This window comes from Tyto alba, unplaced genomic scaffold, assembly GCF_018691265.1.
Source record: "Tyto alba isolate M040663 unplaced genomic scaffold, T.alba_DEE_v4.0 Super-Scaffold_6, whole genome shotgun sequence".
Taxonomy (NCBI): Eukaryota; Metazoa; Chordata; class Aves; order Strigiformes; family Tytonidae; genus Tyto; species Tyto alba.
Genome location: NW_024881327.1, coordinates 27132855 through 27146132, shown reverse-complemented (window position 1 = coordinate 27146132; position 13278 = coordinate 27132855). Strand labels below are relative to the sequence as shown.

The 13278-nt window shown below is 40.3% G+C and overlaps 1 protein-coding gene across 9 annotated transcripts in view; it reads right to left on the bottom strand.

Moving 5' to 3' along the window:
• Positions 1–13278, bottom strand: part of TEC (tec protein tyrosine kinase) — a 54533-nt gene that overhangs the window by 27121 nt on the left and 14134 nt on the right. For 4 of the 9 annotated variants that reach the window (XM_032999220.2, XM_042808226.1, XM_032999217.2 and 1 more), the window contains one exon: positions 7253–7435. The exons of 1 other annotated variant lie outside the window; for it this stretch is intronic. In XM_032999220.2, coding sequence (XP_032855111.1) covers positions 7253–7390 — 138 coding nt within the window. In that variant the 5' untranslated portion in view covers positions 7391–7435. Of the gene's footprint in view, positions 1–531; positions 581–7252; positions 7436–7549; positions 7856–11758; positions 11783–11833; positions 11965–13278 lie in introns of those variants that run through there. 4 more of the 9 variants (XM_032999218.2, XM_032999221.2, XM_032999219.2 and 1 more) reach the window with 4 other exon arrangements.

Sequence of the window (13278 nt, the reverse complement as noted above, 5' to 3'; positions counted from 1 at the left end):
TTTTTTATATAAATCCCGGTTGGTTTTTTGTTAGTTTTAACAGTTGTTCTTTTTATAAAGACAGTTTTCACACAGGTTTGATTCAGATGGCAAATACCACTACTGCCAGTGAAGATAAGAGCACTCTACACCTCCCAAGATCAGCTCATCAGAAAGCTGCCTTCTACTCGACTCCACAGAAGCAACCTTCTAAATAAGACTCAAACATTTTCTCTCTGGGGCTTTTATTTGCCTTCTCTGTGGAAGCATCTGGCTTCTACGTACTAGTAAGTGCTGTGCCTACCCCAATATCCTCTGTGCAACCCCTCCAGAGCTAATGGGGTATTGCAGCACAGACTCTCCCCCACTTTGTCCTCCCTTTAATGGCCTCAGACTCCCAATTCACTCAAACACACACAGGGTGACCACAGGGATCAGGATTTAGCCTATACATCTGAAAACACAAAATCAGATATAAACCTTTTACTGCTGTAAACTGTAATCCATACAGCAAACGTGAGCACACAATAAGGATGTTTAAAGCAATTTCACCTTCAAGAGCGTGTATTCATCAGCTTCACACTCAAGGTCCATGCAAGTTGCTGTGGGCTGGAAAGGTTAATGTGAGTATGCTGCACTGTATGTGGGAGGACAGTAACCAAACCACACACATCAGCACACTTTCAACCTAAAAAGTGTCACTGCTACGCAAGCTGAGAGAAAGAAAAATACCACGACGAAAGGGAACACTATACAGCTCCAATAGATACGAGGATAGTAACAGTCCACACACTGGTAACAGTTTATGACTGGAGCTGTGCCAATTCCGTGGAAGCACTGCACTCATGAAAAATATCAATGTGAAATTTTCCAAACCAACAAACTCACAGGACATCTCACTTGTGCAAACCACCTCCTTTCAACTACTCCAGTGACAAGTACTTTAACACCTACATATATTATCTTGCCTTCATCTCATAGAATTTCCCTTACTTAAAATGCCATTTAGAGCAAAAACCTCTAGTCTGGTGACACTTTTCTCTGTCAGCACAAGCTAATCATGACTATTCTGTAATGCAGCAGGAAGTCTGCTCCAGTCAGGGCCGTGCCCTAACATCTTCTCACAGTTCAGAGACATTTTCTGACCATTCCTCAAGAAAGAATTCACAACAGTAAAATTTATTGCCACACAAGGAGGAATAGCATAACCCAGGAGTACTTGGCGGATGCAGTAGCTTGAATGCTATTTCTGTGTGGTCTGTCCTATTGGCTAACTCATGAGTAATAAAAGATACTCTTCTTTGCAGCAGCTAAGCCAGCCTTCAAAGGAGTGTATGGGGCATCTGCACTGTGGGACACCAGCCACCAGGCATACTGGTAGAGCTGTAAAGTGAGTATTCCTCTCCATTGCAACTGTTCCGCTGATATTTACTGAAGTATTTCCAATTTCATTGGTAAGGTGGACTCGTAGATAAACACTAAGGTTTGGTTTTCCAAATAGAGTCAGCTGAGAGTAGGAATGCACCACACCTTTGAAAATATACTCCAGAGCATTTTAAGCTGAATATGAAGATGTGAGGCCACTTTTGACAGAAAATGGCCAGATGTACCTAGGGCCATGCATATGTGATGTTATTTCTATAAATGTCTCCTTCGATTTCAAACGTGCATTCCCTTCAAGATGAAATTAGCAATTGGGAAAAAGTCATAATAAAACTTTAGCTAAATTTTTGAAGTAAAAAATACAAAACTATTCCAAATGAGGGTCTTCTATGTTAATTACTGCATTAATGATTTAGTTTTCAGACAAGCAGGTTTATTCCAAAATTACTTAACTTTGCTTATTAATTTCTTAGAGATTAGTATTTCTTGATTTCTTAGAAGACTATAGTTTAGAAAAATGAACAGAAGCATATCCGAAGTAGTATGCTGAGCTTTCAAACCACACAAAATTGGAAAGAGATTTCCTAATAAAAAATTTCACACTAGTGTTTCCTCACTAGAAAACTACATGCCTTTGCTATACAACCAGATTACCTGCAGCAGTTACACTGCAATCACTGACTCCAGCTGACACCAGTAAGCACAGTGCAGGAGTCCTCAAGAACAAGGGCCAGTTTGTGCAAAAATGCCTACTACCTCCCACTTCCAAAACTCCGTAGTTACTACTGTCTACATAAATCTGTTTAAAGCTGGCTCAGTAAGCCTGCAATGCATATTTGAGAACAATCTATATATCTTAAGTCTTTCTGACTGTAGCATATTCAGTTTCATAGTACATCTCCATACTCAGAATAGGAAGACATTTTACTTCCTCTCTATTTTTATACATTTATGATGAGTACTCCACGCTTGGAGGCTGATGCAGTTATTTCTTACTACGATGAATTTTTGTCTTCATTACAAATGGAATCCATCACATTCAGATTTCACTAGCCAATTCTACAACAATAAGGAAAAAAAGACAGAAAATACTCTTTCCAACAATGACAGCTGATAAACTGTTAAAGACCTCATGAAACTTACAATATTAACTCAGTCTTTTATATGCTTGTAATTATTGTTAGCCCAATATTGCCATTCTTGCACTATTGTGCAATTTCCCAACATTCACACTTATTAATTCACAGAATTTATGCAAAAAAAAAAAAAAAAACCAAAAACCAAAACCAGAAGATATCTTCAGCTTAAACAGAATATTCCTCTTTTCTGACAACATCAAAAATTCATCTCCGTGATGCTGAAGGCAAGTCAGTTCCTGAAGTATCTTTATTTTCAAGCTTTTTAATACCCATCTCCATCTTCTCAACCAATCTTAAGGTGATACCTCTTCTATTTTTTTTACCAAATAGCATAATGCCCAGAAGTTAAGCCATAAAAGCCAAGGACCTATTGGCTACCTACACAAAATAAGTTTCTCATGACATTAATCATAATTGTAGAGCTTTTCACAAGTGACCTAAGCCAGGGCTCTCCTTCCTCAAGTTTCTGTGCTTTGAAACCAGTCTTGAAATTCAGCCTCTTTATTGATTCTGTAGTTATGCTTTATCGATAGCTCACACACCTCCTCCATGACCTAGAGGTCCAGCAATATTTTTAAATACAGGAGCTACATTTCCTCCTTCTCATGGCAGCAGTGCAGCTCCAGCTTCACTGTAGGCACTTTGAGCCATGACAGGGTGCCTGAGCTGCTAAAAAGCACTTATAAAAATATTTAAATAGGTTATGAGCAAGTTTAAACAAGATTTATCCTGTTGTTAGTAGTCATGCTTATGAGATAATCCCTTATTGCTCCAAGTAGGTATATGGCACTTTGTTAAAAATGCAGGACAGAAAAACTAGAGAAGAGTGCTTCTATAATATGCAGTTTCTGGTCAAAGAGCAAGTGATCCCCTACCACTGGCTGCACAGAACAGAGTCAGTTAAATCTCTCAGCAACATTTACAAAACCAACATTTGCTATGGTTCACTGATTTCTGTTGTCATAAATGTTCCACTTCTGTCACCAGACATACCAAATATCTAATTCTGTCACCTTATTTACAATCCCAACCTGCCCACACTGAGCATTGACTTATCTGGTTAACAAGATTTAATTTAGTTTTGTTTTTAAAAAGAAGTGATATGACTATTCACATGACCCACAAACACTGGGGGGTTCTTGAATTCTCTGAACTGAATTCCCATAGAAGTTAAAATGGAAAAAGCAAGAAAAGACTGCAGTTTGGCCAGCGACCACACTGGGAATTGTATACTTGCCTAGGGGAGCATAACTCAGCCACCCTTGTCAGACTGCTACCACTGCAGTTCTGTGATTAAAATGAGAGTGTGGGATCCTCTTGGCTTAGGATTTCTATGCTTATTTTACCAATCTGGACTTTGAATATTGTCAAGCCTGAAATGAGATCAGTCCATACCTATCCTTTCATCTGTCATATCTTTAAATTCAACCAGTACATACAGTAGTCACATTTATTTTATCAATAAACCTCCAACTATTCAGAGGAGGCAGAATTATTTTAATCTCTAATTTTTTTAATGTAAATTACTTCAGACAGAATATACAACTGTTTTACTGTAGATACAAATTTACAGTCATCATCACTGACTTAAGAAACCAAAAACCAAACAACTGATAAAACCCCCCACAGTTTTTCCATTTCAGTTGCCCAGTGACACAGAGGAATAACTACTGCTGTGCCAGAGTTCCTAGTCACACGGTAATTTTTATTTAAATAGAGACCAAGTATTGCTGACAGAAATATTCAGTGTGCCCCTCTAAAGTGAGAGCTCATTATTTTCAGCCAATATTGTTAATAAAATAGAATGCTGATTAATGTTTAAAATAATCTAAAGTGGGAGGAAGAGTGAAAATGGAAAGGGTTTGAGGTTGGAAAGCTATGTGTTATGGCTAAGCCAGTCTAACAACCTGCTGATGTAGCAGTCAGAGCATCCTGTCCTCCTCCGCCACCTGGCACTGCCTCTGGCACTTGTCAGATCCTGCACCAAGCAAACGCAGCTTGCTAGCCCAGCAGAACACTAATCCAGCAAAAATAAAACTGGATCAAATAGCTTTCTGCTGATTAGCAAGTTTTTTTTCAGAGCAGGATGGATTCCAAGAAGTACCAGGACTAATTCAAGCAGATGGAGGAGGCCTACAAGGCTAGGATAGGGATGAGATGGACCTGTCTGTTCCAGCAGCAAATTGCTGGGCGAGCGTAGGTGTAATGTATATTTTCACCCCAACTGTCCTTATCTTAGGCTAGAATGTTTTAAGAAGTTACTGCCTCCACAGCTGAGGGCACTACAGGCAGTCCTGCTCCATCTCACTGCAGATAAAACATAGTTTAAACCACCTCTCAGACAGATCCACCACTCAGTCTCCTGGAAGAGCATTTTAGCCAGGGGACATTAACTTACAGGGAAAAAGGTAAAGCTGGAAAGGGAAAGCTGAAATGGTAACTTCTTAAAGGGTAACAACTAGACCCACAAAATCTGTCAGTTAAATTTCTATTTGACCTGAATGTAAGCTCACAGAGGATAAGCATGCAAGACATGATTCAGAGGGCTTCTTAGCCCCCACCTATTTATTCTCAGGGGGGAGTGGGAAGCATTCTTAAAAAAATCCGACCCACATTCTAAAATAAGTACGTATTTTAACTCTACTGTCAGTAAAAATATACAAATTGATATTCAAGGGTGGATTGAACAGCCAGACACAGTGGGCAGTGGCACAAAGTCTAGTTGGAGGCCAGCAACTAGCATTGTACCCCAGGAGTCAATACTGGCTCCAGTCCTGTTCAACACCTTCATTAATGACCTGGATGATGGAGCAGACGGCACCCTCAGCAAGTTTGCTGATGACACCAAACTGGGAGAAGTGGCTGATACACCAGACGGTCATGCTGCCATCCAGAGGGACCTCAAGAGGCGGGAAAAATGGGCTGACAGGAGTCTCCCAAATTTCAACAAGGAGAGGTGTAAAGTCTTGCACCTGGGGAGGAACAACCCCCTGCATCAGTACATGCTGGGCAGAAAAGGGACTGGAGGTCCTCGCGGACACCAAGTTGAAGATGAGCCAGCAATGTGCCCTTGCAGCAAAGGAGGCAAATGGTATCTTGGGCTGCATTAGATAAAGTACTGCCAGCAGGTTGAGGGAGGTGATCCTTCCCCTGTATTCAGCACTGATGAGGCCACACCTGGAGTGCTGTGTCCTCTTGCGGGCCCCCTAGTACAAGAGAGACCTGGACATACTGGAGGGAGTCCATCAAAAGGTCACCAGGATGATGAAGGGACTAGAGCACCTCTCCTATGAGGAAAGGCTGAGAGAGCTGGAACTGTTTAGAGTGAAAGAGAGAAGTCTCAAGAGGGATCTTACTAATGCATATAAATGCCTGAAAGGAAGGTGCAGAGAAGATGGAGCCAGACTATTTCCATTGGTGGTCAGTGACAGGACCAGAGGCAATAGACACAAAATAAAACACAAGAGGCTCCATCTGAACATCAGGAAACACTTTTTTTTTTTTTTTTTTTTTTTTTTTACTGTGCAGGTGACCATGCACTGGCAGAGGTTGCCCAGAGAGGTTGTGGTGTCTCCATCCATGGAGATACTCAAAAGCTATCTGGACATGGTCCTGGGAAAACAGCTGTAGGTGGCCCTGCTTGAGCAGGGGGCTTGGACCAGTTGACCTCCAGAGGCCCCGTCCAACCTCAGCCAGTCTATGATCCCGTTCTTAATCCGTGACTGTGCCCAAACTATATTCAGAGAACAGCAGCTACAACAGACTGCTATGGTCTTGAAGCATGGTAAGCGAGCTCAATACTGCTTCAGGCAGAAGCGCTGGCAGAGAAGCATGCTTAGAAAAGCAAGCCTTAGCTCTCCTATACCCCCTTCTTTAATCAGAAGTAACACAGCTGACACAAGAGGTTGCAGAGTTGTCTCCATTAAGTTTTATTTGTTGAATGGCTTCCCAGGGTGTAGAGCATGCTTCACTAGCCACTGCAGCCATTTTAATCCCCTTCAGCACAGTGACAAATCCGGAAAGTAGCCTCAGTTAAGTGGAAAATCTTACCCCCAGCACTAAAGATATGACAGGGCACCCTGAAGGCAGGTTACCTTGATGAAACTGAGTGGAGCTCATTTGAAAAAATGATGGTCTGAGGATTTGACTAGTTTACACTATTGATTTCTGGTGTAACAATTTACACAGAAAGTGGCAACAGGGATGAGGGGCTCATGCTGTCAAAGATAAACTGCTTCTAGCTTCATTTCAATCACCAGGTTACGTGACCCATTTTAATGGATCTCACCTCTAGTGAGCTTGGTCTGCAATGCACTGCTCCTATCGAATGCTCTTTGTCCTGTGAAAGTAATGGCCTTCACAGTAAACAAGGTCACGAGCAATTACAATTTTAAGTTCTTCTACCTTTTCCCCACTTTGTGGTAGCAGTAATCTTTCATCTCTCTGGAGAGAAAAAGAAATCAACTTTGATGGACAGCTATAAGAACTGGTTTATCTTATTTCTGGCATCCTGGCTATGTACTACTGCTCTGATTAAGAACCAGTTCACTTTGACTATCAGGTAAGTTATCTATGCCTCTGTCAATCTGTGTTATAAGAGAAAAAAGAAATAGCAGCTCATGCTCAGTGGCACCCATGACCATTGCCCCCATCCGCTCCTGACAGTATGATATACGGCAGGAAAAAAGCCAAGAGTATACAAAAGCAAAAAGGAACAAAGGCTTTCTATAGTATAAATCTGTGTCTCCTACCTCCGCTCGACCTTCGTAATATGTTAGCATAGACTTTGTAAGTACAAAAAGCCTCTCTTTGTAGTTTAAGGGAGAAGTCCTCTTCTTCTGCTGTGATCTTTTAATCAAAATCTCTTGTAGGATGATAGTCGTATTCATTTCAGCCACTTGTCAGTTCTGTTTCTAGCCATTGAATATCAGTTCCTGTGAAGATGAGAGGAATAAATCATTATGATATCTTTGGAGGATCACAGGGCTGGAGATTTCGGTAGTAAAAAGAGCTTCTACTTATAAATTAAACTGGAAGTTGGAGCTCACCCTAAGCATCTGGAAGTTTACAGGAGTTAATTATTAGACAAGGAAGTTCAGGCTTTGCTCAGCTGAGAGCTGCACCAGCACGTTCCCAGGAAGTCAAAAGCTGTACCCGACTGGGATGAAATAAGGGACACTGCAGCCTATGTCACAGAAAATATGGGTGAGAAGTCCAAAATGTGCTCCAGGCAAACAGCAGTGTACAACTGCTCTTCACCACAAAGTCCTAATGTGTATCAAAGTGTTAATTGCTATGCATATGTAAATGCAATTTGCAAAAATGTTTGATATACAAATTGAACAAGGATCAGTAAAAGTAATTTTGAAAATTCACCGCAATTACATTAATGAAAAATTTCAGACACAAATGATCATTTAGAAGTTGTCAATTTGAGAACATAGAATTAAAACTTATTTTTCAGGAAGTCCTAAGTATATGCCCTCCATCTTCTATTTAGAAAGACTTCATGCTGACCATCAACAATCTAAGTACTTCACTTCTGACAGTTCTTGTTACTCAGTAATGTCAAGCTGCTTTAAAGTTTTACACCGTGATTGATACCTGTAGGACAGACTTAGGAGTACATAAACACGAACGCACCCACAGTTACTCTGCTTGCAAATCCAGCTCCAGGGTCCTGCCAGAGACATTGTCAGTCAATCCCTCTGCTCTTTGCAATGATGCCAGCTTAAACACAGCTGACCTCCTCCCTCGCCTGCTCGCTGCCGCCCCAACGTGCCACTCTGCCTTGCGTGGGTGCACGTGTTCCTCCCGCCGGGCTGGGAAGCGGGCTACGGGGGGGATCCAGCCAGACATTTCATCACACACCACTGACTGCTGCCTGCACAGACCCAGCGCAGGAGGTGGCACAGAGGCAGGAATGAGAGGTGCGGCGGAGCTTCTGGAGAAGCTGTTCCAGAAACCTTTTTTCCACCTCGCACCCCATTACCTTTCCCTTCGCCAGCTTTGTGCTGGGCACGGCCCTCGCCTCGAGCCATGCTCCGAAGCCAGGGCACGCTGCCGGCCCAGATCTCAGCCGCAGCTCGGGCTAGATACTTCAGGCCGTGTCCTGAAGAAGGAACAGCAGTATCTGCTGAAGCACCAGTGACTACAAGTATCTTCCCAAGTGTGTCTATGTGTGGAGGGAGTGGGGGGATAACCCAAGCCAAAGCCCTAGATAATCACTTGCACGTCTCTGTATGACTAGGAAGTTTCCCTCCAGCCTATGGGGAAAAGCCCCACAACTTTTATAATTTCTCACAAGGCTTCGTTTATGCACCTCTTTACTACTTAGCGTGTTTCAAAATTCAGCAGGGAAATGTATGTACATTTTTCTCCGCAGGTAACATAACTTCAGCATGGACAAAATAATGCTTTTCACAGTATTGTACAGACAAGCTTGAAAAGCCCCAGGCCTCTGCACAACATAATCTTACAAAAGGAAAGTTTAAATAACATTAAACAAATTCACTTTAGTGCCTCTCCTTTTGCTTTGTACCTAAACATGTCATTATTTGTTGTGACAGTACATGAAATGACACCCTTTGCCTTCTAGTCCAGTCCTGATACCATGTTCCACTCCCTGTTTTGGCCAACTAAGCTTTCATGTCCCACATTCCTGCCATTTCACACAGCTGGATGTAGCTGTTCACGGCTTTAAATGTTAAGGTTTGGGGTTTTGTTTTGTTTTGGTTTTTTTTTGTTTTGTTTTTTTGTTTTTTTTCCCCTCCAAGGTACAGCTCTGTATGTTGAAAAATGAATGATTTACATTGAACTACAAAATATGACCAGGTTAGGATGCATAAGTAAAAGACTATAATAGGATTGGAAATGGTGATTACTATGAATAATCTCTTTTTGTTTCTCCTCTTCTGATGCACGTACATAGATACATTTTGTTGGTCATCTGTCACACTGCATTCCCAGGAAGGAGACATATCTTTTTTCAGTAATAATTGTGTTGAGCGCATTCTTTAGTTACTAAAACAACCTAATTCTGTTTTATTGCCCTTCTAAAAATAAATTGGCAATTTTAAAGGTAATTGCAGAAAGAAAGATACTACCATGAACTGAAAATTGTTCAAAGAATTAAGTCAGTATTAACTTTCAGACCAGCTTGTGGCACACAAAACTACAAGGGTTCTCATCACAAGCTCTCCCACTCAAAACAATCCTTCCGTTCTCTATAGTACAAATTCGCCGTTGGCACTTAAAACCACAATTATTATCCATCTTAGAAAATGATCTCAGAGATCCTCATAGTGCTACACTAGAGACCACAAGAAGGATTCAAAATTAGCTTTGATTTTAAATCTCAATACTGATAATGCTAAAATATTTCATTTCCCTACCAGCCCTCTTTGGTCACATTAACATTCTACATGAAACAAAAAAATCCTTTTGACAAAAATCAGTGTTAAAAAATAAAAACGTCAATAATGTAATTGCTCAATGTCTGTACCTGGTTGCTACATCTCTGCTATGGAGATCTCTGCAGATTAGAACCAGTTTTCCGGGTCAGAAGATCAGCCTTTGAATCTGCATTTGGTCACAGAAACCTGTTTTGTTTGGGGTCTTTTCCAAGCTAATGGCTCCAGCCACATTTCTGTTTCCATAAATAAGGCTCAGGACAACTGAACCCTCACCTATTATTCTGAAAGCTCCTTTCCAAAATTGCAATACTCCATTGAGAACAGCCACCCTTACCTCTTATCAAACCTATACATCACTACCTTTTCTTCAGTACAGTTTTAGAAATTCTCTGCAATTTTCCCCTCAAAAATATTCCATTGTTCCCAGATAATCGCTCAGGACATGAAGCTGTTCGCATGACATGTTGTTATCTTGTCATAAACAGCTGCAGGAGCTTTGTGTAGCCACCCATCTAAACTTTTCACTGTATCGCTCCTGCCAAGGACTTGCCCTGTTCCCTGCCAACATTAGTTACATGATAACAAATATGATCTAATTTGCACAGATGCCGAGTACTCAGAATTTTGGCTGAAATCAGAAAGAGTTACAGATTCTCAGCTTTTTTTAGGGTGGGAAAACATTCTCAACTTTAAGTATCAAAAAGACTGCATCAACTTGCACCGATCCATCTTCACATTATAAAAGTATCCACGCTTATGGCCGTGAAGTCACCACAACCTTCCTCAAGACAAACTAAAACAACTGTTAAGATAAATCTGCTAAGTCAATATTGGTCAAGACATACAAAGTAAGTTTTTACTTGTAGACAGAGCTTCTTATGCATGCCACCTTGCCTGGTTTTCACTGGAGAAAACAAAGGCTTTAAGTGATGAGGTAACCCCAGCAGTTGCAACACTACCCATGTATCTCCTGGTTCCCACTCCCAGCTCCTGGATTGCATTTGTATATTGAAACAATTAGTCACCATAAGCTGGTAAACACATGTAACATTCAAACAGTTGAATAAACATATGAAAGTCCCAGTGCAAGTTCTAGTGAGTAGAAAAGAGAAAGTGCATCCCAATCTGATCAGATCTTCTATGACCCAAATACATTAAAGAATGGCCACTTTATATGGCACAAAGCTTTGTAACACAGTCATAGAGTGGTTCAGGAGAAAAAAAGGCATTCTGAAAAACATACTTATCACAACAGTCATAAAATGAACACCAATAGAAAACATTTGTCTGTGTCTGAAAGCATAAATAAAATCAAACTGGAACTCTGTTTTCTGAGTTCCAACCCCTCCTTAGTGATGGTAACATTTACCTAGTGCCAAGTCTTAACGCTAAACTGATGGGCTGACATTCAAGACAGAATCCCTCTAAGAAATCAGCATTCTCAGCTTTCTGACTTGGGTTTCATGCATCCTGCCTGACTGCTCTTTTTCAGATTTTGGGTCCATTAATCCAAACCAGTAGCAATTCCAGGTCTGCATATTTAATATTGAAAATATATCACGTAGTGCAGTACATTAATTAAAATTATGTAATATTCACTAATTCAATTTAAAAAAAAAGGGTCAATTTTAAGTACACAGTAGGTATCTTGGAATTCTGACTCAAATCTGTAACTCTTCCAGATATTTTTTCTTTTTAATTACATTAGATCCATTTGCTTACCAAATTAAAAATGTGTCCCTGCAAACAGCTGCAGTGGAGTAAGTGAACAAGCAGCATGCTGCAGCTCTGGGTAGAGAGCAGAAACAGTGCAGAAGGAAGAAGAAAAGGAGAACTCCTTACCCTGTTTTTTCTGCTGAAGCTGCTGTTGCTTTATCATGAAACTAGAAACCAAGTTACATATGAATAGTTACTTACACGAGTATCCAGCACAGGCTTATTTGAATAATTACTACTCGGTGTAGGCAAGTAAGGATTGCAACATCTGCTCTTGGGCTTCATAAGGCAGAAAATTCTTTTTGTTCCACATTTAAGGTTGCAGATTCACACTCAAAAAAAAATAAGACAACCGAATAAAAGACAACTGGTATTAATCCCCATTCAAATAGTAAATTTCACAGAAATACAAATACAGAAAAATATACTTGAGCATAATCTGTCATAATTTTAAAACTGGAATTGAGGGGAAAATTACTGCAATGATATCTGAAATGTATCCTATGCCAGAAAAGGGAGAAGTAAAAAACACTTTGATTTGCTTTTTTTCTTCCCCTCCCCTCCTCCGCCCTCCCTTTTTTTAAAACAGCAGACTCTTATAAGCCACTATCATATGTAATCTTCCCCCTCCTTTTTTTTAAATGAGAGAAATGCAGTTTGGGAGGGGTGTAGATTGATAGATTTCAAAATTATACCCAGAAGTTCGCAAAGCCCTAGTCCCTGTTTGAAAAGCAACCAAAGAACAACTGGGTAATTTTATATATAATCAGACCCTGTGAAAATAAAATTTATATTTGCCTGCACTAAATTTATGTTAAAAAGTAAACAGGCTAAGGTGTAACTCAGTGACAGCTCCTTGACTGGAAATTCTGAGATAACCATGAGATGTTGCAAAATATCCTTTCTTCAACTGAAAGCTACTCACATACACACGCAGAAGGTGTTTCATCACAACCAGCACAGGTTTTCCTAAATTGCTCAGAAACAGGTTCACTATGTTTTGCAAAATACAAGCATTTGCTTCCTTTCAGCATTATAACTTAAGTAACTGGGGTAAGCAGAGAAAACAACATTGAGAAAGTGACAGTCCCTCTTAGAGTCAGCTGGCATCGAGGTGGTTCATCACACCAAAACGGACCATCAACTCATCAACCATCACAAAAGAGAAGTAGAGCCAAAATGCATAGAACAGCTCCGGAAAAATGGTAAGAGCAACAAAAGAGTTTCTTTCCCCTTAAAACAAGTTCAGATTTAGGAGAATGACATACACATGTCTCCAAACCATTTGTAAACTCAGCTATCACTCTTTATTGTGACCTTCTGTAAGCAGTAGACTCCAATGACTAAGTTATCCTTTCACAGCTTTATAGTCTGTCTTCTTCAATTCCCTCATGAATAAATTATTAGGAAAGGAACCTCTGCTTTATGAAACAAAAACTACATTATTACCATTCATTATGTAGAAAAATGTTGACAGAGGCATTTTTAAATTTAAATTACTCACTGCTAACTTTGAGTTAGCAACACTGTGGGATACCATACAAAGGATGGACTGATCAATTTTCACTATCCTGAACTTCTTGCATTTTTATTCATTCCTCTAGAGCTGAGTATTTGTAGCTTTTCTTATTTCTTCCACACAGAGG